This window comes from Schistocerca nitens, chromosome 9 (assembly GCF_023898315.1).
Source record: "Schistocerca nitens isolate TAMUIC-IGC-003100 chromosome 9, iqSchNite1.1, whole genome shotgun sequence".
NCBI lineage: Eukaryota > Metazoa > Arthropoda > Insecta > Orthoptera > Acrididae > Schistocerca > Schistocerca nitens.
Genome location: NC_064622.1, coordinates 2,278,787 through 2,300,957, shown reverse-complemented (window position 1 = coordinate 2,300,957; position 22,171 = coordinate 2,278,787). Strand labels below are relative to the sequence as shown.

General features: G+C 44.3%; 1 protein-coding gene across 1 annotated transcript in view; it reads right to left on the bottom strand.

The window, feature by feature from the left end:
• The window catches only part of LOC126203453 (glucose dehydrogenase [FAD, quinone]-like), a 64,851-nt gene that overhangs the window by 26,130 nt on the left and 16,550 nt on the right, over positions 1-22,171 (bottom strand). The window contains exon 3 of the mRNA XM_049937770.1: positions 7,988-8,204. Within this exon, the coding sequence (XP_049793727.1) occupies positions 7,988-8,204 (217 nt within the window). The remainder of the gene's footprint in view (positions 1-7,987; positions 8,205-22,171) is intronic.

Here is a 22,171-nt window from a genome sequence, read left to right as displayed (position 1 = left end):
TATGGAGTGTAGCCATGTATGGAAGTGAAACATGGACGATAACTAGTTTGGACAAGAAGAGAATAGAAGCTTTCGAAATGTGGTGCTACAGAAGAATGCTGAAGATAAGATGGGTAGATCACGTAACTAATGAGGAGGTATTGAATAGGATTGGGGAGAAGAGAAGTTTGTGGCACAACTTGACTAGAAGAAGGGATCGGTTGGTAGGACATGTTTTGAGGCATCAAGGGATCACAAATTTAGCATTGGAGGGCAGCGTGGAGGGTAAAAATCGTAGAGGGAGACCAAGAGATGAATACACTAAGCAGATTCAGAAGGATGTAGGTTGCAGTAGGTACTGGGAGATGAAGAAGCTTGCACAGGATAGAGTAGATTGGAGAGCTGCATCAAACCAGTCTCAGGACTGAAGACCACAACAACAACAACATTATATGTTAACAAATTTCTCCTTTTCAGAATCTCTTGTCCTTTACATGCCAACGGGCATTTTACACCTTCTCTACATCGTCTGTGGTTTTGCAGCCCGAGTAGCAAAACCTATGCTGTACTTTTAGTGTGTCATTATCAAATCTAATTCTGTCAGCATCACATGATTTAATTCGAGTATATTCCGTTACGACTATTGAAAATCATCTTATAACTGCATTTCAAGACACTTTTCGTTCCATTCAGCTACTCTTCCCCGTCAATGAATCGCCCCCACACATAAAAAAAACCACGATAACGGATCAAAGTTAAGAGGATCAAAGTCATACAAAAACACCGATTGAATTCGCTCTCAACAAATGCTTACCTTTTAGTAACAGTCGCACCAAGATAGCTAATGGCTCCACACTGTGATGGGTGACTTCTCGCTGTCGAGTTCGTGAACCCTTACTAAATCGCACTTAAAACCGAAAAGTGGCCAAGCAGAATTTTCAGGCCGCGCACGTGAGCGCCTGACAAACGCTTGTAAATTCTTGTAAACTCTCCATACTGGAATAAAAAAAATCTGTGTGTATTACAGGGGGGCGCTCACTCTGGACTTAAGAAATGTTAAATAATTATGTACGCCATCAAGACAAGCCTTCCCTATCCAGGAGGCCTGCCATGCGGTTTATACATCTTACGAGCTCGAAGCAACGTTCCAGAACTTTTAAGCATTCGGGGCTCTCAGTCAGCCTCATGAACGGAATGCTAAAAACCCAAACTGAGCGCTCCCTCCCTACCACTAACGGCTCTCCTCTGTGATGTGCTCAAGTGCTGCTCTCTGGCAGGAGTTTTCGCAAGTTTACCTCCAAGTGGTGCTGGAAAACCTCGGCTGTCAGAGGAAAGTCTCTAGCCTTTAAGGGGCTCCGGAAAGGCTCAAAATCATGAAAAGTTCAATTTTTACTTTTTTGCCTTTTCTGAATCTGCAGACTATTACCTTTTAATAGATATATAATTTATTCAATTCCGAAGACTACAACTATTTTTAATTTTTTTTTGAAATGTGTTCTACATGGGCGTGACCCACTGTGGCGCTGTTAAACTGCTGTCAAATGGTGTTATTATTAACGTCCGTGTTCATCAGGTACATTTTAGTGATGTGAGATAAAGTATGTGTTGTGGCTAACCTGTGATGGTTCAATATATATCGCTGGTGTGATTGTCGATTGTTTCATGTTTATTTACTCTGTCGTTATCTCGAAAATATTCGTAATTAATTCTGTTTCTTGAGTCTCTGTTTTGTTGAAGTATAATAATGAGTAAAAGTAAAGTTATTAGAAATCCTCTGAAGGCTTTTAAGAAAAGGAGAAATGTTGGAAAGCCAAAGGTATTTAGAAATATGGGAATGAAGATAGGTTCTAACATGGTACGAGCGATGCTTGCTTTAGACAAGGAACGCCTTCGGGCTGCAGAAAGGGCTGTTAAGAGTCTAGAAATACAAGCAAGAGTAAACAGGAGGAGGAACAAGAGGAAGTTGGAGGAGGAGTTTGCAGAGGATGAAGATAATCCATCCTATGGACCTGGAATGCACTAAAAAGTTAATCCAATCTTTGTCGCTCGATTCCCAAAACTTTTATTTTCTCATACTAATTACATGTTTTCTAAGGATCTTCCAAACATATTTGTTTCAAACTTTCAGTAAATGTTACACAGTACCTTCTGCATAATTTAACACAGCTTTTTTCCAAAAATCTGTATATTTTTGAATATATAAATAAAAAATTGCAAAAAAATGTTGTGAATTTTCATTACAATTGAAAAAAATCATCTTTAATAACTGAACTAAAATTTTCTAAAATCCCTGTGTTAAGTTGTAGCCCATATTCCAATATATAATCTGTAAAAAGTTCAACTTCCTACATCAAATACTTTGTGAGGAAAGATGTAATTTATAAGCGTTATTTTAACATTGCAAGTATAGAGCGTTCCGGAGCCCCTTAAGCTAGTGAAAGCATTATCTCTGAATGTAGTGATCAATTAGCTAGGAATACCCCCATCCCACCGTCATCGTCATCAACATTAGCGACTAACTAAACTTTGAAATGAAAAAGAATTTTCTTCAAACACTTTTATTTTTAAAATATCCAAAGGTGAAGTTTACATAGTTCTTCAAAAGTAACTGTACACACTTCGTGGGTTCAATGCATCCATCAAAATAAGAGTAAAATGTGAAATAAAGTTATGTCTGAATTGCATTATTTCCGAGTTATGATGCGTAATGTCACTTGTGGTAGCCAGTACCTCACGGGACAGTACAGGCTTTTGGCGTGTTGTGTCCGCCTGCAAATCGACTGATGTTGCTTTGCACACCCCTCTACGCTGCTGGGTTAACTCTGGAACGAAATTCCTTTGTTTACTTGACTTTGGTTTGGTTGATTGTACTCTAGGGCGCCGTTGTAGTGTAGCGCCTCCGGACGTATTACATACATTCATTCTGTCGGGCACCGACTGCAGTCCTTGTGTACGGTACAACGGCGTACTCAGACAGTGAAACGCCGATATGCGCCTCCTTTACGGCGCAGCAGAAGGCCGTGCACGAGCAGCAAGACGACGGTGTATGGAAATGTTTCCAAGCAGGCGAGTACCGAACTATCCGACTGCTGTGGGCAGGCACTCAAGAAAATATGGCATTCGTGGTGCACGGCGGTTAGGTCGGCCTCAACTGGATGGGGTGGATATTGAGAACATCCTGGAAATGGTAGATGAAGAGCCGACCATTAGTACCACTTTATGGGTTGCTCAGTCAACTGTATGCCACCTGCTAGCATTTCACCTTCAGAAGGTGCAGGAGCTGACACATGCAAACTACCCTAGGCGTCACGATTTCTGTCAGTGGTTCCTCGAACGCCATGCTGCTGATCCATTGTTTGTTCGTTGGGTACTGCGGTACGAGGATATCAACATCGCTTCGCAGTGACCGTTTGGTGAGGCATAGCGGACAATCTGTTACTCGGCTAGCATGTTGCTCCACAGCGCCTGACTGGCAGAGAGTATCGCCAGTTTACGGAACAAGATTTGATTGGTGTGCTCCATGATGTCCCACTCGCTACACGAACCAACCTACGGCTTATGCACGGTGGCGCCCCTGCATATTTGAGTCGGGAAGCAGGAGAGTATCTGTGTTGCTTCTACCGGTACCGATAAGTGAATGGGTCGTGCAGGAGCAGTTGCTTGGCCATCCAGATGACCGGATATTAACAAACTCGTGTATGGGGTTGCAGTTCAGAATGAGGCACAACTGAAGCAGCAAACTGAAAAAGACTGTGCTAATTGAGATGAACGGAGCCTGCAACATTCCGAGAGCCGTCACTGCCTTCGTTTACATGGACATGTTCAAAAATGTTCCAATGTGTGTGAAATCTTACGGGACCTAACTGCTAACGTCATCAGTCCCTAAGCTTACACACTACTTAACCAAAATTATCCTAAGGACAAACACACACGCCCATGCCCGAGGGAGGACTCTAACCTCTGCCGCGACCAGCCGCACAGTCCATGACTGCAGCGCCTTAGACCGCTCGGCTAATACATGGACATCATTTTGAACACGTTCTGCGATAACGTACATTACGTAGTTGTGCAGAATTTCGGGTCCATTCGTGTCGTTGCTTTCTGAGAGGACTCTATTTTCTGCTGTTTGCATTATACTTGTTATCTCTGCCCTACTGCATAACTCTGAAATAAAGCAATTTCAGACAAAAGTTCGACATTTCACGCTTATTTTGATGCATGCGTTACATCCTCGAAGTGTGTACAGTTTCATCTACATCTACATGCATACTCTGTAAACCAGACTTAAATGCCTGACAGATGGTTCATCGAACTACCTTCACAATAGTCTCTATTATTCCACTCTCGAACAGCGCGCAGAAAGAACGAACACCTATACATTTCCTTGGGAGCTCTGGTTTCGCTTATTTTATTATAATGATTGTCTTCTCCCTGGCCGGCCGCTGTGACCGAGCGGTTCTAGGCGCTTCAGTCTGGAACCGCACTGTTGCTACTGTCGCAGGTTCGAATCCTGCCCCGGGCATGGATGTGTCTGATGTCCTTAGGTTAAGTGAGGTTTAAATAGTTCTAAGTCCAGGGGACTGATGACCTCAGATGCTAAGTCCCATAGTGCTTAGAGCCATTTGAACCGTCTTCTCCCTGTCTAGGTCGGCGTCAGCAAAATATTTATCGCATGCAGAGGAGGAAGTTCGAAATTTCGTGAGAAGATTACGTAGCAACGAAAAACGCCATTGTTTTAATGGTGTCCATCCCAAACCCTGTGCCGGCCGTGGTGGCCGAGCGGTTCTAGGCGATTCAGTCCGGCACAGCGCGACTGCTACGCTCGCAGGCTCGAATTCTGTCTCGGGCATGGATGTGTGTGTTGTCCTTAGGTTAGTTAGGTTTAAGTAGTTCTAAGTTATAGGGGACTGATGACCTCAGATGTTAAGTCCCATAGTGCTCAGAGCCATTTGAACCAGCCAAATCCTGTATCATGTCCGTGACACTCTCTCCCCTATTTCGCGATAATACAAAACTTGCTGCCGTTCTTTGAACTTTTTCGATGTACTCCGTCAGTCCTACCTGGTAAGGATCCCACACCGCGCAGCAGTACTCCAAAACAAGACGGACAAGCGTAGTGTAGGCAGCGTCTTTAGTAGATGTGTTGCATTTTCTAAGTGTCCTGCCAATAAAACGCAGTCTTTGGTTAGCCTTCCGCACAACATTTTCTATTCGTTCTTTTCAGTTTAAACATTCACATATCTTTTCTAAATCGTTGTGAAATTTATTTTGATCTTCTGATGAGTTTACTAGACGATAAACGAGAGCATCATCTGCAAACAACCTAAGATGGCTGGTCAGATTGTGTCCTAAATCGTTCATATAGATAAGGAACAGAGAGCGCCTATAACACTACGTTGGGTAACGTCAGACATCACTTCTGTTTTACTCGATGACTTTCCGACGGTTACTAGAAACTGTGACCTCTCTGACAGGAGGTCACAAATCCAGTCAGATAACTGAGACGAAATTCCATAAGCGCAGAATTTCACTACGAGCCGCTTGTGTGGTACAGTGTGAAAAGCCTTTTGGTAGTCTAGAAATACGGAATCAGTTTGAAATCCCTTGTCAATAGCATACAACACTTCGTGTGTTACGTTTGAATCACTCTGTATTTTGTGTTTGTAGATGTTTTATTAAATTAGGAAGTAATGAGTCAGTGCACAGTTGCCACTCCCTACTTCTGACAACTCCTCTTTATAGAATGATGAAACAACTCTCAGTACATCTCGATTGGTACCTACAGCTCTTTTTGAGGGAAGAAAGCTAACTATCCACGTTTTGGGAGCCACTTCTTAAAAACCATGCATGCTTTGCGCCACTTGTTTCCCTAGCGACACTTGCTTTACGCATAACCAACATCGCCATTTAAAATCAGCGAACTTAAAATAGGTGCAGTATACTTATTGGTTGTAGATCTTTTGATTGGTTGAATTCTTGCTTTTCAAGTGACAGAAACTGCAACACTTCAGGGTGCCAACCCTCTGTGTCTGACCTCTGCCAGTGATAATAATAATAATAATAATAATAATAATAACAGTAATCTGTGTCGGTCCTACAGCAATGTGTTTGCCATTACGTAAGTACTGTTGCGTTATGCGAACTGCATAATGAAGCAGTTTCTGGTTCATTGCAAGAACTACCTGCACCTCGGAGAAGGCGTTTCGTGAGATATTTAAGCATACTAGACGTATATGTCTCGGTTTCACTGTCACAGATGCATGATATAAAGTACGAAGCACATGTGTAACGGATGGACTACACTGAGGTGACAGAAGTCATCGGACAGCGATATTTACATTTACATGTAGTGGTAGTATAACGTACACAAGGTACCAAAGACCAGCACACCGGCGAAGCTGTCATTTGTACTCAGCTGATCGATGTTAAAAGGTTTCCGCCGTGCTTATGGCCGCACGACGGAAATTAAGAGACTTTGAACGCGGAGTGGTAGTTGGAGTTAGAAGCACGGTACATTTCATTTTGGAACTGGTTAGGGAATTCAACATCCACACTGTAAAGAGTGTGCCGAAAATATCAGATTTCAGGCATCACCTGTCACCACGGGCGACGTAGTGGCCGACAGTTTACATTTGACGACCGAAAACAGGGGCGTTTGCGTAGAGTTGTCGGTGCTAACAGACAAGCAGTGCGGAATAACCACAGAGATCAATACGGGTGCGTAAGACGAACGCATGCGTTAGGACAGTGCAGCGAAATTTGTCAGCAGACGACCGATATGAGTGACTCGGGTAACAGCACGACAACCCGTGCAGCGCCTCTCCTGGGCTCGAGACCGTATCTGTTGGACCCTAGACGACTGGTAAACCGTGGCCTGGTCAGATGCGTTCCGATTTCAGTGGGTATGTGCAGATGGTAGGTTTCGAGTGTCGGGCAAATCCCTCTCAGCCATGGACACCAGTGGTCGAGAAAGCACTGTGCAAGCTGGTGGTGGCTTCATAACGGTGTGGACTATCTTTACGTGGGATGGACTGGGTCTTCTAGTCCAACAGAAGAGATCATTGACTGCAGACAGTTATGTTCATCTACTCGGAGACCATTTGCAACATTCATGGACTTGACGTTTCCAAACGACGATGCAATCTTAATCGATGACAATGCGCTGTGTCACTGGGCCACAACTGTTCGCGATTGGTTTGAAGAATGTTCTGAACCATTCAAGTGAATGATTTGGTGAAGCAGATCGCCCGACATGAATCCCATCGAACACGACTGAGACATAATCCAGAGGTCACTTCGTGGACAAAATCTAGCGCCGGTAAACATTTTGGAATTAGGTACGGCTATAGAGGCAGCATGGCTCAATATTTCACCAGGGTACTTCCAAGGACGTATTCAGTCCGTCTCACGTCGAGCTGCTGCACTACACCTGGCAAAGGGACGCCGAACACGATACTCGGATTCATCGTATGACTTTCGTCACTTCACTGTATGTAATCAGTGATACAGTTCTTATAAAATAGTGACAATAGTAATGTTATTTTAAAAACAGTTTCGTTTCGTGACCGAAACGAATGGGACCCTTTTGTCCCGATCCCTCAGAATATATTATTTTACCCGTCAGGGGGGGGGGGGGGGGTAATTACGCTCACGTTGGGAACCACTGCTTTAAGCCATCCTAGCACTTTCCGTCGACCTCCAACTGAAGCGGACTATGAAGAGTCCAACGTGTCAACCCGAGGCTGGAGAAAAAAACCGAAACCCACGGGATGGCTGCTCTTGCTCCACTGATCGCCTAGCGCACACCTCTACGACTTGGTAGTGCATTCCGGAGGACAACGGTCCAAATACGCGTCCGGGCATCCAGATTTAGGTTTTCCGTGATTTCCGGCCAAATGCCAGGGCACGGCGGATTCCCTTCGCCGCCCTCGACGCCACCCGAGCTGGTGCTCTGTCTGTAAGGACCTCGGTGTGGGCTGGACGTCAGGTGCTCTCGCTGGCGGCTTACCTTGGTGACGGTGGCGCCGGTTCGGACGGTGAGGTTGGGCCTGGCGCGCGCGGCCCGCAGGAAGGCGGCGTTGGCGCTGGCGCGCTCCCCGTCCCGGCTGGCCGCCTGCGAGATGGCCACGCCCTCGGGGGCGGCGCCCGCCGCGTCCACCTCCTGCAGCCCCAGCTCCCGGAACGCCGACACCAGGGCGCGCGCGTTGTCGTCCGCGAACGGGTACCTGCCGGCACGAACACCGTGGCAAATGCAGACGCCAGCCACACCTGCACGTTGCCCTGTTGTATCTGACCACGAACGGCACCTGCCTAATGTCCTCGGTACGTTGCAAGTATCAGCCGTAGCAAGAACGGCGTTCTGAGTAGGTACGAGTGCAGTACGATAAGTGCATTTCAACGTACACTCCTCGTACACTGAGCGCTTCTGTAAGCATGGGAGCTGAAGTGTTTGGTGTTTCAAAGGGCACTGTATCGAAGAATTGTACCGCATACGGGGAAAGTGGAAAAACGTCGCCCTGTAGGTCACAACGCGTACGAAAGTGTATGCTGAGTGATCGCGACGGACGGTCATTTAAGAAGACTGAGACGAAAACTAAGACGATGACAGCTGCAAAGGTCACCGCAGAACTGAACTCTGAGTTCGTGAACCCTGTGAGCGCTAAAACAAAACGAAGGGATCTCCAGAAGCAGGGAATTACAAGGCGAGATGGAACTCCAAAACCAGATATTAGTGGCGCAAATGCCCATAACTGGAAAACGTGGACAATGCAGCAATGGAAAACTGTTTCCAGTTTTTGATCGACTTTACGTCGCAGGAGAGGAACGTGGCAGGGGGTCCTGTGTTGACATGGGCAACTCTGTCCTCGCATTCCGTGAGCCACACGGTTAGTCTGCAAGTTCGCATTACTGCCAGGGATTTTGTGACCGTCCATCTTATGGTATAATATATAATTTTTTTGCGAAACCCAGATCGCTTCATTTTAAGAGCCTTATGCCAATTGCTAGTTTCGACAGAATCGTGCGGTCATCTTCAGACTGGCATTGCACTGTATGAAAAGAAATAGCTAATCGGTAATCTGCACAAGATACAGCCTTTTTTTGGAACGACCCAAATTTTACAAAAAGTTTTAGATACCTTTGCGTATATTTTCACAAGCATGTGTTTTCAAAACAAAGTGTAAATAGATTACAAAACTCCACAAGGTTTGTCGTTTACAAAACAGAATGCTTTCAGATGGGCTGTTGAATGAATAAAAGGTAAAAGTTCAACGTCCGTAGCGCCAATACAGTTTGAACTACACGCCTCGTCGACGAACTCACGTGAAGTAAACTGAGGCGCCGCAGAGCCCTTGTCACTCGTGTAGACGTCAGGTAGCGCACATTACCGATTACCTATTTTCTTTTCATACTTTGTACTGCCAATCTGAAGATGACAGCGCGACTGTGTCGAAACTAGTAATTGGAATAAAATTCTTAAAACTAAGCGATCTTCGCTTTCACAGAAATGTATATATTGATAGAGATCGCCCCAACAATATGGATAAGTCATATCCATGGTAGGATGTTTCTTCCCCAACGCCAAATGCTGAGTTTCGAGATCACATGGCCCCTGTTCACACAGCTCGCATCGTCCAGGAATAAGTATGTGAACCCGACAATGAGTTTTCGTATCTTCTCTGCTCACCACAGTCAGCACATCTCAATAATGTAGAGCGTTGAGCCTTGGTGGCCTACTTTGGAGAGTATGGTGCGTAATTCCCACCCATCTCCATCATCGTTACTTGAACGTTCTCGCGCTTTTATTTATTTATTTATTTATTTATTGTCAAAACAACCACCGTCCGAACAGGCCTTGAAGGCCCAACGATATCGAACGGCCACCGTGTCATCCTCAGCCCTTAGGCGTCACCGGATACTGAGGGCCACGTGGTCAGCTCACGGCTCTCCCGGCCGTTGTCAGTTTCCGTGGCTGGTGCCACTGCTTCTAAACAAGTACCTCCTCAGCTGGTCTCACAGGGTCTGAGCGCACACCGCTTGCCAACAGCCGTCGGCAAACTCAGACGGTGATCCATCCAAGTGCTAACCAAGCCCGACAGCGCATAACTTCGGTGACTGACCGGAACTGGTGTTACCTCTACTGCAAGGCCGTTGGCTTTCTTGCAGCTATGTATATCAAATAAAAGATGTGAAGTGTTTAAGGTATCGGCAAAGCAGTGGAGACAATATTGTAATTCATCGAAGAGTAACGATAAGCCGGCCAGTGTGGCCGAGCGGTTCTAGGCGCTACAGTCTGGAACCGCGCGACCACTACGGTCGCAGGTTCGAATCCTGCCTCGGGCATGGATGTATGTGATGTCCTTAGGTTAGTTAGGTTTAAGTAATTCTAAGTTCTAGGGGACTGATGACCTCAGCAGGTAAGTCCCATAGTGCTCAGAGCCATTTGAACCATTTTTGAAGTAACGATAAGCCAAACAAACTACTACGCAATGCTCATTAGTCGTCCCTAAATTGTGTTTAACATAATCGACATAAGACGATGATCCACAATTATGAATCCTATTGTGATTCATTCTCTGCTAGATGTCGCACCTTGATGTGAGCTCCTTTTTCTTAATAATACCAGAGTAAAGTAAATTTTGACTATCATTTAAGTAGTAGCTATCTTTTTAAATGGAAGTTATTTTTGTAAATAGTGGCGGTCTCAGTAATTGTATTAGCTGACCCTTGTATGAAAGTGTGGACGATCTGTTGGCTTTCTTTCAGTATCTGCAAACAAGAACATGCTTCATCCATTAGTAATATACCAAGTGTGATGTTTTAAACAGGCCATAGACGGCAAAATTTATTTAGTGTTTCAACGCGGTCATGATACAACCACATAGAGGCGATGCTATTCCAATAACTTTGGCTTGAACGTAGTTCAGAGAAGCAGCAGAGGCTAACACATACAAAATTGTAATTGTTGTAATTTACTTCATAAAAGAAAGTTTTATTTAAATGTCCCAGAGTTACTTGCGCTTCAATTACTTAGCAAGGCAAAGATCATAAAGACAAACAGTATCAAAAATGGCTCTGAGCACTATGGGACTCAACTGCTGAGGTCATTAGTCCCCTAGAACTTAGAACTAGTTAAACCTAACTAACCTAAGGACATCACAAACATCCATGCCCGAGGCAGGATTCGAACCTGCGACCGTAGCGGTCTTGCGGTGCCAGACTGCAGCGCCTTTAACCGCACGGCCACTTCGGCCGGCAAACAGTATCAGTATTTTTCCACGTTATAGTATACAACTTTTCCTCTCATAGTATTACCGACGGCATTTCTAAATATTTTTGCATTTCGTTTACGTAGACTACGTGGGGGTAAGTTATAACTTGCCACTATTTTGCAGAAAGAATGATAAAAGATATCCTCGAAGAGCGTAGAGAACCTGCAAATTGTATTGAACACAGTTATTTTCCGACACCTTATGAGGCGCGGTAACGTGTTGTCTTCGTTGTGTTTTCGTATTTTTGTCCACCCCCTGTAAGTAGCCTCAGTTCAGAGACGAAAGATCTCGGCCAGTACATGTGTATGCAGCGTCTGCCTTGTAAAGATTCCCTGTACTCTGCTAAACTATTATAGTGTATCATATCATAGCTAACGGCAAAAAGCGACAGAGGTAAAAGTATGTGTTCATAGAAACAAAAACGTTGTAGCATACATGGATCCGCAAACGATCATTTTACGACACAACTGCTAATGTGTAGTTACGAACTGCCACTGACTTCATTACGAAATACTGTTCCACTTATTACAACTGCACCTGGTACGTAAACTTTTCGATTCAGTCCCCGTCAAAATAGTTTTAAATTTCATCCTCGGCCCAGGTTTGAGAAGGGAGCTAGATGCACGGTGTGGCAAAAAATGGTTCAAACGGCTCTGAGCACTATGGGACTTAACATCTTAGGTCATCAGTCCCCTAGAACTTAGAAGAACTTAAATCTAACCAAGCTAAGGACATCACACACATCCATGCCCGAGGCAGGATTCGAACCGGCGACCCTGGCAGTCGCGCGGTTCCTGACTGAAGCGCCTAGAACCGCTCGGCCACCGTGGCCGGCCACGGTGTGGCACCGACACATTTTACTCTCCACCTGCACAAAGACTCTGCAAACCACCTTAAATTGCATGGCAAAGGGTCAAAGGGTACTTCGCATTGTACTCGATATTACGGCCTCTTCTCGTTCCATTGACATACAGGGTGCGAAAGTATGTCTCCTGATGTAGGGCGGTGTCTAATGCGTCAGTATGCTCCAAGAAGGATAGGCCAAGTATGACCTATTCATTGGCCTTCAAGATCGCCTCACCGCAATCTTATCGCCATGCGTGTCGGCAGCTGAGTGGTTACCGTGCCTGACTACCATGCAGGGGGCTTGGGTTCGATTCCCGGCTTAAGTTTCAAATAATTTGTATCATCTCTGTCTCTCTCTCTCCACCGTGTGGCAGAGCCGTCGCCCGGTGCACCCGGTGCAAGTCTGTCTATCCGGAGATTTTCTCCGTTGGGGGACTGGGTGTTGTATTCTCCTCATCATCATTTCATTATCACTGACCCGCAGGTTGCCGAAGCGGCGTCAGATAAAAAGACGTGCAATAGGTGGCTGAGCAACCCCCGATTACGAATGGCGGTTATCGCTGTAACAATCGTTTTTTAACCTAACTGTCAAAACCGATCAAAATAACCCGTTTATGAAATAACCTATCTTCGGTTTTATTCCTGTTACTTCCTGTGTTAAACGTAGAAATCGAACAAAGACTGAAAAATGTTGACTCTGTCCGTTTCAGGATACATTGAATCTGAATATTAAATTAAATAGGTAAATAAAAGAGAACCGTTCGCCAATCGCTGCTTTTCTCGAAAACTGCTAAGTGGCTGAATGCTACAAAAAATCACTAATCTGCTTGCTCCTTTATTATTTCGTAGAAATGGCAGACAAATCCTTAATCTTATAAAGCGTATGAAGGACTGTACTTCATTGCTGTGTAATTTCCAGGCTACAGTTGATGCCATTCTGCGATACGACGGTTGTCCCTCGATGACAGTCAGTAACTACCGTGTAAAGCAGGTGGGGCAAGTCTCGCGCGCTACACGTACACGTGTTCCTTCAGCTACGACACACGGCAACAGGGACAGCATTGTCTCACCAGTGCTGCCCCAATTCTTACATAACGTGTTTGCTGTTCGTTTCTGTGGGCATTGTCAACAAAATAGCACTGATCGCTTTTCCTATTTTCTATAACAACATAATATTTCAAACAATTGTTTTTTACGACAAAAATGTTCTACTTTTTTAAAAAGTTTTACTTAGAAACGAAAATGTTAGCAATGCTTCTATGGCTAACTGATATTTCGGTTCTTTTAACTCGTTTGTCAGCAAGAAATGAAAAAAACTGTTATAACCGAGACCAAACAAATACCGAAAAATACGGATTATTTAGAACTAAAATACCGGTATGGGTTGTAACCGGTCAGTTTTTCCCATCTCTACCCCAGATGTCGTCTCTCAGCCACTAATGCTTTACGATCATTTCATCTATACAACCTAGGACATTATTTCATACTGACGTCATTGGCAGCTCGTAACCACACATTCGCAGTTATTTCGGAAACGGCTCACTTACTGTCCGCCGGCCGCTGTGGCCGAGCGGTTCTAGGCGCTTCAGCCTGGCACCGTGCGACCCCTACGGTAGCAGGTTCGAATCCTGCCTCGGGCATGGATGTGTGTGGTGTCCTTAGGTTAGTTAGGTTTAAGTAGTTTTAAGTTCTAGGGGATGATGACCTCAGATGTTAAGTCCCATAGTTCCCAGAGCCGTTTGAACTTACTGTCCCATGTCTAACGGAACATTTTTGATTCTGTTGTCGTGTATTTTCTCCGACGCCATTTTAACCCTTAATTGAAAGAAAATTTCCTAGTGGGACTAAATGTATGAGGATAACAGATACCAGTACTAAGGTTCGCATTAACACAGCCATTCTAGCAAGATGTAAGGAAAGCTGAGAAGACATATTGAAAGGAATGACAGCTACTCGAAACAGAATTTGGCATAACTGTGGACAAAGCGACAGCGACGGTGGGGAAGAATCGTAGAAAGGAGAGTAGCCACTTGTCTACCATCAAAGTCGAGAAGCACGTGCTGTAGCCAAGGGGCAGGGAGACCTCCCGTGCTACAGCCACGTCTGCATGGTTGCCTGCGCGGCAGACGTTAGCAATGGAAGGCCCATATTACACTTATCATTTCTCTGATCAAAGATGTCAAATTCGTTTGACCAAACCACTTCATTGGGGCCATCATACTATCGTCAGAGCTTTCTCCATAGTTGTTCCAGGATGGAAGCTGAACATTTACTTGTGTGTATAGCAGCATTTAGTGTAATGTTGGCATCGAGTACTTTGCTTAAAAAGAAAGGGGAACAGAAATGAATGTTGGCGAAACCAAAGATAACGAGAAGAGAAGCTTGACGTGTTCACCAGAATTTGCTTCATGAGCTACAGTGCGAAGACTGAAGAGCTACAAAAATTACTTGAGAATGGGCGAGAGATCAGTATGTCCTTACGATAGTAGCCCCTCATATTTACAAACAAGAGACTCGTTTAAGAAATGAAATTTTTGCGCTCAAGGTCGTCTTACAGTTACTTTAGAAATTTATAGAACAGGGTAAAGCTGTTCGACCTTGCAACATAGATCTCGTATCGCACGGTGTGCCATTTCACATATTGGTTCAAATGGCTCTAAGCATTATGGGACCTAACATCTGAGGTCAACAGTCCCCTAGACTTAGAACTACTTAAACCTAACCAATCTAAGGACATCACACACATCCATGCCCGAGGCAGGATTCGAACCAGCGACCGTAGCAGCAGCGTGGTTCCGGACTGAAGCGCCTAGAACGGCTTGGTCACAGCGGCCGGCTTTCACATATTGTTCCAGAAATTTGTGAACCAGTATATAAATCACTTTAGGAAGAATTTATGAACGTTCTGTTACGTTATTTAGAATAACAAATAAATACATTTATTTCAGTTATGCACATTGTATTGACAACACTTTTATTTCCACGTCACCATAGACACGTTAGTCAATTTCAGTTGTTCTTTCGTCATCCACAGTGCCGACACTTACGATACGGCTGATGGCTGCAGATATTTATGACATTCTATCCGCTTATTGCGGTTTTTATAATCATTGTGTCTGGTGTTACGAAAAATGTCGTATTCTTCATACGTGGAAATTACCGATGTGGTGTTTCCCGCTAGCCACACATAAAGTAAATTCTCAACTCATTTTACAGGTTAGAAGCAACTCTAGCGTGTCAAATAAGTATACAGTATGGCGAGCTTCGATGAAAACTAGGTCCAGACTCTAACATTGAACAAAGATCTTTGATCAAAGAAATCTTTGATAAAAATTAGCTTGGTATACATCAAAGTTTGACCAAAGGCTGTGTTCAAAGATGTTTGTCGAAGAAATTTGTCAGTGTAGGACGGACGTAACCACATCGTAGTTCCGGCCAGGCTAACGGATGGCCCGAACTGTGCCAGAGAGCGCCAATATGGCCGCTGTACATTACGACGCCAGTCACGTGCAGTGAACCACGGCGTGACGGAATTCCTCTGCTCGTCGGGTATGTAGAGGGCCGGACGCCCAGTGTCAGTGAATTGGCTTCCAGTTAACGACCCAGCAACAGGGAGCTGCTTCCGAGTTTCCAACGAGTCGTCTATGGCTTGTACACCGCCTAGAGTTTTAAAACGTTCTAAGAGTGTGTACTTCTGGGACGACCTCTTCAATAGACTGGGATGGGTACTTGACTTAGTGACCAAGTGATCATTAGTGGACTTGTGTTTTACACTGATTCTCTTCATACGAGTTGGAACTGTATTTACTGTAATTGTAATAAATGTGGTAACTCTGATTCGGTTCTGCCAGTCTGTAGTTGTGCAGCCACTGCTGTAAACTGAGACAACGACGCTCGCAGCGCACACACAGTGCTGGAAGGAATGAAAGAATTCCGCTGCCCAGGAAGTAAGCGTACACTATACGACCGGAGCTGGTGAGACAGCTTTCTTCAATAATGGTTTGGGAATGACGAATAAACTGCTGAAAAAACACAGGACGATTCTTTGATGATGTTACAAACTGTCGACGATGACTGAGAAGGGTAAATGTGTTAATCTGAGGTAAGGGACGCTGGTACGAAGACGATCGAGTAGAGACTTAAAAGTAAATATCAGTGTGATACGTCCCACAGTAGAATATGTGTACTAGTACTGCTGTTTCTAAAACTGTAAGACAGGCAACTTTCAGAATCGGCAGTTTGGACCAAAACAAGAAAAAAAGTCAAGTAAATATGTGCTTCAAAGTGCATACCTTAAGAGCTATGAGCACTTGTGCATCTTCACTACTGTGAAACACATTTCTTCTACTGAAAACTCTTTGGTTTCCGTGTTTTTGGAAGAGAGAATATGGGCTGAAACAAAAAAAGTGCAGTAACTATAGTCTGTAAAATGGATACCGTAAGAGCTATGGGTAGTTGTCCAGTAAAAAGAGATGTGTTTCACTGTAGCGAAGATGTACAAGTGCTCGTATCCATTTTAGAGCCCTTGTTTACTAGACTTTTTTTTGCGTTGGTGCATTACACTGTCAGAGGCATCAGAACGATTTTCACTTATAACATTCTACTCGGTCGTTTACGGACGAGGGCACCTTACCCCAAATCGATGCGTTTACTCTTGTTCATCATCCCTGAAAGCTTGTCAAATCATCACGAACTCACGCTGCTTCTCTGGAGCACAGCATTATATGGAAGTCGAATATGAACCATTCCAGAGAGGAAAAATCTGGAAGCATTGAAATGTGTTGCTCTCGCATAATTTTATAAAGTGTGCAGGTTAATTGGAGATCTTTCCTATGCACGAATAGTTAATTTAAGATCGGAAGCAGCAGTAGAGGTGAAAAGTAATAGGGTGGACAAAGACTAGAAGAGGCTATATTAGAGGAAGCAGGGTGTACCGGTTAACCACACATGAAAACTTTAGCACAGGAAACGGAAAGACGGAGTACAGCATCACATCAATCGAAAATTCTTCGTTTAAAAAATGTACAAAATCGAACAGTAACAAAAGTACGCTGTAGCTTGCGTTGTGTCGAATACTGGTTACAAGATTAATGTCCTGCAACCATCACTAAATATGTAGCTGCGTGTGAGAAAGCCTCTTTAGTTATCCTGTAATGATGATATCCGTGTTCCTCATACTACTGTATTTAATTCCTGTAACGCCACTTTTCATTCCTGCCTTACAAGTCGTCCAGCGTTTCACTTCCATACACATCTAAGTTGGAAACATAGCTTTTCATCCGTGTTTATCTGGTGTCTGAGTTTGTATTTTTTAATGTTATCAGCGGCTTCCTATACAGAGACCTTCTCTACCTTTTTTTCTTGTGTTTCTCCTCCTTTTTGTATTCCACTTCTGAGAAAGCAGAATTCAATCATATTTTCAAGGATTTCATACCAAAGAATAAAATTTAACTGTCCGAAAAAATGGTTCAAATGGCTCTGAGCACTATGGGACTTAACATCTGAGCTCATCAGTCCCTTATAACTTAGAAATACTTAAACCTAACTAACCCAAGGACATCACACACATCCATGCCCGAGGCCGAATTCGAACCTGCGACCGTAGCGGTCGCGCGGTTCCACACTGAAGCGCCTAGAACCTCTCGGCCACACCGGCCGGCTTAGCCGTCCAGAATGTCCACCTCCCATACACGCCGTCATTTTAATGCCCTCTTTGTTCGTACGCGTATCATAACCATCAGATGTCACACGAAGCATGCGACTAAATTATCGTTCATTTTCAGTTTCCAGTGCGACGTCAGCACAAATTTTTCTGTCTGTGGAACATAACGACCTCATCAACGGAACCGTTTTCTTATTTCATTGCCTCTTCAATATGTAAATTAAATATAATACCTGAACGAGTTTGAGTTTCCCCTAACAGCTTCTTGATCAGCGCCCTCATTTTCTAACTACTTTTTCTAACATCGGATTTTATTTTTCGTTACAACACTGTTTATCGGTCTGTGTGCAGTCTCTACGTCAACTTGTTTTGATTTTGTGTTTCTCTCACGTCATCTGTCCTTCATCCGTTTTTTTCTCTAGCTTTTTTACATTTCCAGCTAATTTCATTTCTGACTGATCTAGTTCATCAACGTTCAGTTTCAGAATTTTTACGTCATCATCATTTGTTTACTAATATATATCTGCAATATTAGAAAGAAAATGGACTGGGAAGAGATAACTACAAGTGTCTGACATGCAGCAGTTGCAGCGAAACTATTTTCGTACTGCCGTCTACTGTAGAACATCGGTTTTTGAGATTCGTCAGAAGTTGGCTGAGACCTATTTTATTTCTGTTCCGTTGAACAGTGTCTGCTATAAAATATTTACATACAATGATCAGTTGCTGCAGACCGCCCGATACCTTCTTCTTACTTTCTCTATGCATGTCACCAAACAAATTTTTTCTTCTGTTTAACAAATTATGCATATACGGAATGAGATTTTCACTCTGCAGCGGAGTGTGCGCTGATATGAAACTTCCTGGCAGATTAAAACTTTGTGCCCGACCGAGACTCGAACTCGGGACCTTTGCCTTTCGAGGGCAAGTGCTCTACCAACGCTTTTTTTTTTTTTTTAAATCTCATTTTGTTCGCTTTTGTTCGTTGCATCTGCTCGGGGCGGACGTCGTAAGACAGCCGTTTAGGTTCGCTGTTGATCGATTAACTCAATTTTTTTATTACAGAGGGCTGATAACCCTCTGACCGAACACGCTGAGCTACCGTGCCGGCGTGAGCTACCGAAGCACGACTCACGCCCGGTACTCACAGCTTTACTTCTGCCAGTACCTCGTCTCCTACCTTCCAAACTTTACAGAAGCTCTCCTGCGAGCCTTGCAGAACTAGCACTCCTGAAAGAAAGGCTATCGCGGAGACATGGCTTAGCCACAGCCTGGGGGATGTTTCCAGAATGAGATTTTCACTCTGCAGTGGAGTGTGCGCTGATATGAAACATCCTGGCAGATTAAAACTGTGTGCCCGACCGAGACTCGAACTCGGGACCTTTGCCTTTCGCGGGCAAGTGCTCTACCATATGCTCATGCATATAGTTAAAACATACTTTGCGCATCAAAAATTAAAGCCAAGATGGTGGCTTGATATTCTGTGTAATATTCTATAACAGTAGCATAACTCATGGTGATTCACAAAATTTGTTTTTATTTTCTCGGTAGAAGAAACTTCGAAAATATTTTGAAGGACTTCTCATTGTCATTTCTCATCTTACACTCTAAAATTGTTGTCTCGTCAACTTCAGTTCTCCGTTAGATTGCACTATTTTTTTTAGCTGCACGTTCCATATAGACAACAATTTCTTCTGTTTCACTGAGTCAATTAATTTCATATTTAATCTCATTTTATTTACGCTACGGTAATTAAATTTCAAATTTCCTCAATCTTCATTTGCGCTTTTTCCCCATAAACAGTGAATCAGCGTTCAACGCCTATAGTAGAGATGAGAAACTTTTCGTGGTAATCTATTAAAGACAATTTAAACGGTTCTGAGATTCCTTTCCCAGACGGAATCAGAGGCAGTAAAGAATGGCATTTCTCCACAGTCGGATTCGCACTACTGGAGTGAGTGCTGGGAAGTCCAGCTTTGTAGCGGACAGGGTAGTAAGAAGCACAGACTGGGTGTCGAAACCCGTGTAAACAGCGACTCATCCACCCACCCGGATCCCGTCCCGGCAGACAAACAAAGAAAGGTGGCCGAGACAAGCAGCCGGCACTAAAGGGACGCTCCCTGTTTGAACTTCGCGCTAACTTTCTCGTGGAGTATTTCCTGTGCACTATACAAGATCATAAAACCTCCAGAGGAAAGAAACCCTGTGTGTCCAGCGCTTCTTGCTTGCCCTTCAGGATCCTATAAAACTTCAAAATTTGTATGTATATTCTTTTTTTAGTATGAATATGTTAAACATCACACGGTGTAACACCCATTGGCGTGCGTATTGGAATACTGATGGTCGAATAGCATCTCCTCGGTAAGTTGGAAGTATAAGAAAGGAATTTGTGTGCGAGTTATCACTTTCCAGGTATCTTCGCCTTTCAGGTAATTTTGTTTTTCGCCGCCACAACCAGAACCGAGGCATGTTCATACAACTGCAGCACTTTTAAGAACATCGTTTTACATGGCGGAGCGCTTTGTGCCCCAGAACTAAAAATCGTACACGAAACTATACCGGGTGGTTCAAATGGTTCAAATGGCTCTGAGGACTATGGGACTTAACATCTGAGGTCATCAGTCCCTTAGAACTTAGAAATACTTAAACCTAACTAACCTAAGGACATCACACACATCCATGCCCGAGGCAGGATTCGAACCTGCGACCGTAGCGGTCGCGCGGTTCCAGACTGAAGCGCCTAGAACCGCTCCGTCACCGGGGCCGGCCTATACCGGGTGTTTCGCAAGTTCTATTAGAGGCTTTGTAGGTGGTATAAAGGGGACATAGTAGATGAAGCTTTGATAAGGAACCCATTGAGGGAATGTTCCTTTCTGATGTAAAATAAGTTTGACGATCGGACAGTTTTCAGAGGTCCCGTTTCGCGGTATGCATACAAGCTGCGGACAGGGCATCGTTGTCGGTCCCTGTCGTAATTGTGACATCACTTACCACTTTCGAACGCTACTAGAAGCTGGTACGTTCGCAACTGGGATGGTTGACTGTGGTGTCCCGCGGAAGCGTCACACCTTCACCTTTGAAGAACGCATCCTTCGTCACGTAGAAGAGAACCCAGCGGCGAGTACTCGGAACACAATGGCCTCCTGTAGAGCCCATTGTCTCCGCTGTGTGCGTACCGCGAAGCGGGAGATGTAAAAGTGATCCTGTCTTCAGACTTACTTTACATCCAAACACTAAATTTCTATATCAGAAATTTATCTACTAAGTGCCGTCTACAACCCCTAGAAGCCTGTGATACTATCGACACTGTTGCTAACGCACGTGCATTGCAAGCGCCGGGCCAGAGGAAATGAACCACTCCTTGTGTGACCCTGGCGTAGAAGTGTGTCCATCAGCAAGTAAAATTAGGCAAGTCGCTTGCAGAAGCTACTTCAGCAAGTTCTGTCACGTGCTAACATCCCTAGCAAGACGACTTCAGCGCTAGTCTTACCAACTTCCAGAAGTAACTTCCCTAAGTTAGGGACGCCAGTTTCTTGCATCTTGCTGCAAGTATCTACACGCAAGCTATCCTATGGTATACAGCGGAGGATACCGTGTATCAACTTCTATCATTTCCTTTCCTGTTCCAGTCGCAAATGGAGTGAGGGAGGAACGACTTTCTATATGCCTCCGTACGAGCTCTAATTTCTCTTCTCTCGTCTTCGCGGTCCTTTCGCGAAATGTACGTTGGCTGCAGTGTAATCGTTCTGCAGTCAGCTTCAGATGCCGATTCTCTAACTGTCGTCAGTAATGTTTCGCGGAAATAACGTCGTTTCGCTCCAGGGATTCCCAGTCTGAGTTCAACAAGTATCTCCGTAATATTCGCGTGTTGATCTAATTTGTCGGTAGCAAATTTAGCGGAACGCTCGAGTGCTTCAGTGTCTTCCTTTAATCCTATCCGATGCGAGTTCCAAACACTCGAGTGGTACTCAGGAATGGGTTGCACAAGTGTTCTGTACTCGATCTCCTTTATAAATTAGCTGCTCTCCTAATAAACCGAAGTCTACCATTCGCCTCCCTGTTACCGCCATTACGTGCTCGTTGCACTTCGTATCGCCTTATAGCGTTATACGTAGGTATTTAATCGCTGTAGCTGTCTCAAGTAACACACTGCAAATGCTGTATTCGAACAGCATTGTTTTTCCTGTTCATCTGCATTAACTTTCACTTTTATACATACGGATTAAGCTGCCATTCATCACACCAACTAGAAATTTTCTGTGACAGTTTAAACAATCTTACAGCCAGACAACGACGATACCACAGCATCATCAGCAAACAGTCCAGTGCGGTGGTCACTCTGTCCGTCAGATCATTTGTGTACACTTATCAGCCAGAGCACTGTGACCGCCTGTCTAACAGCCTGTGGGTCCAT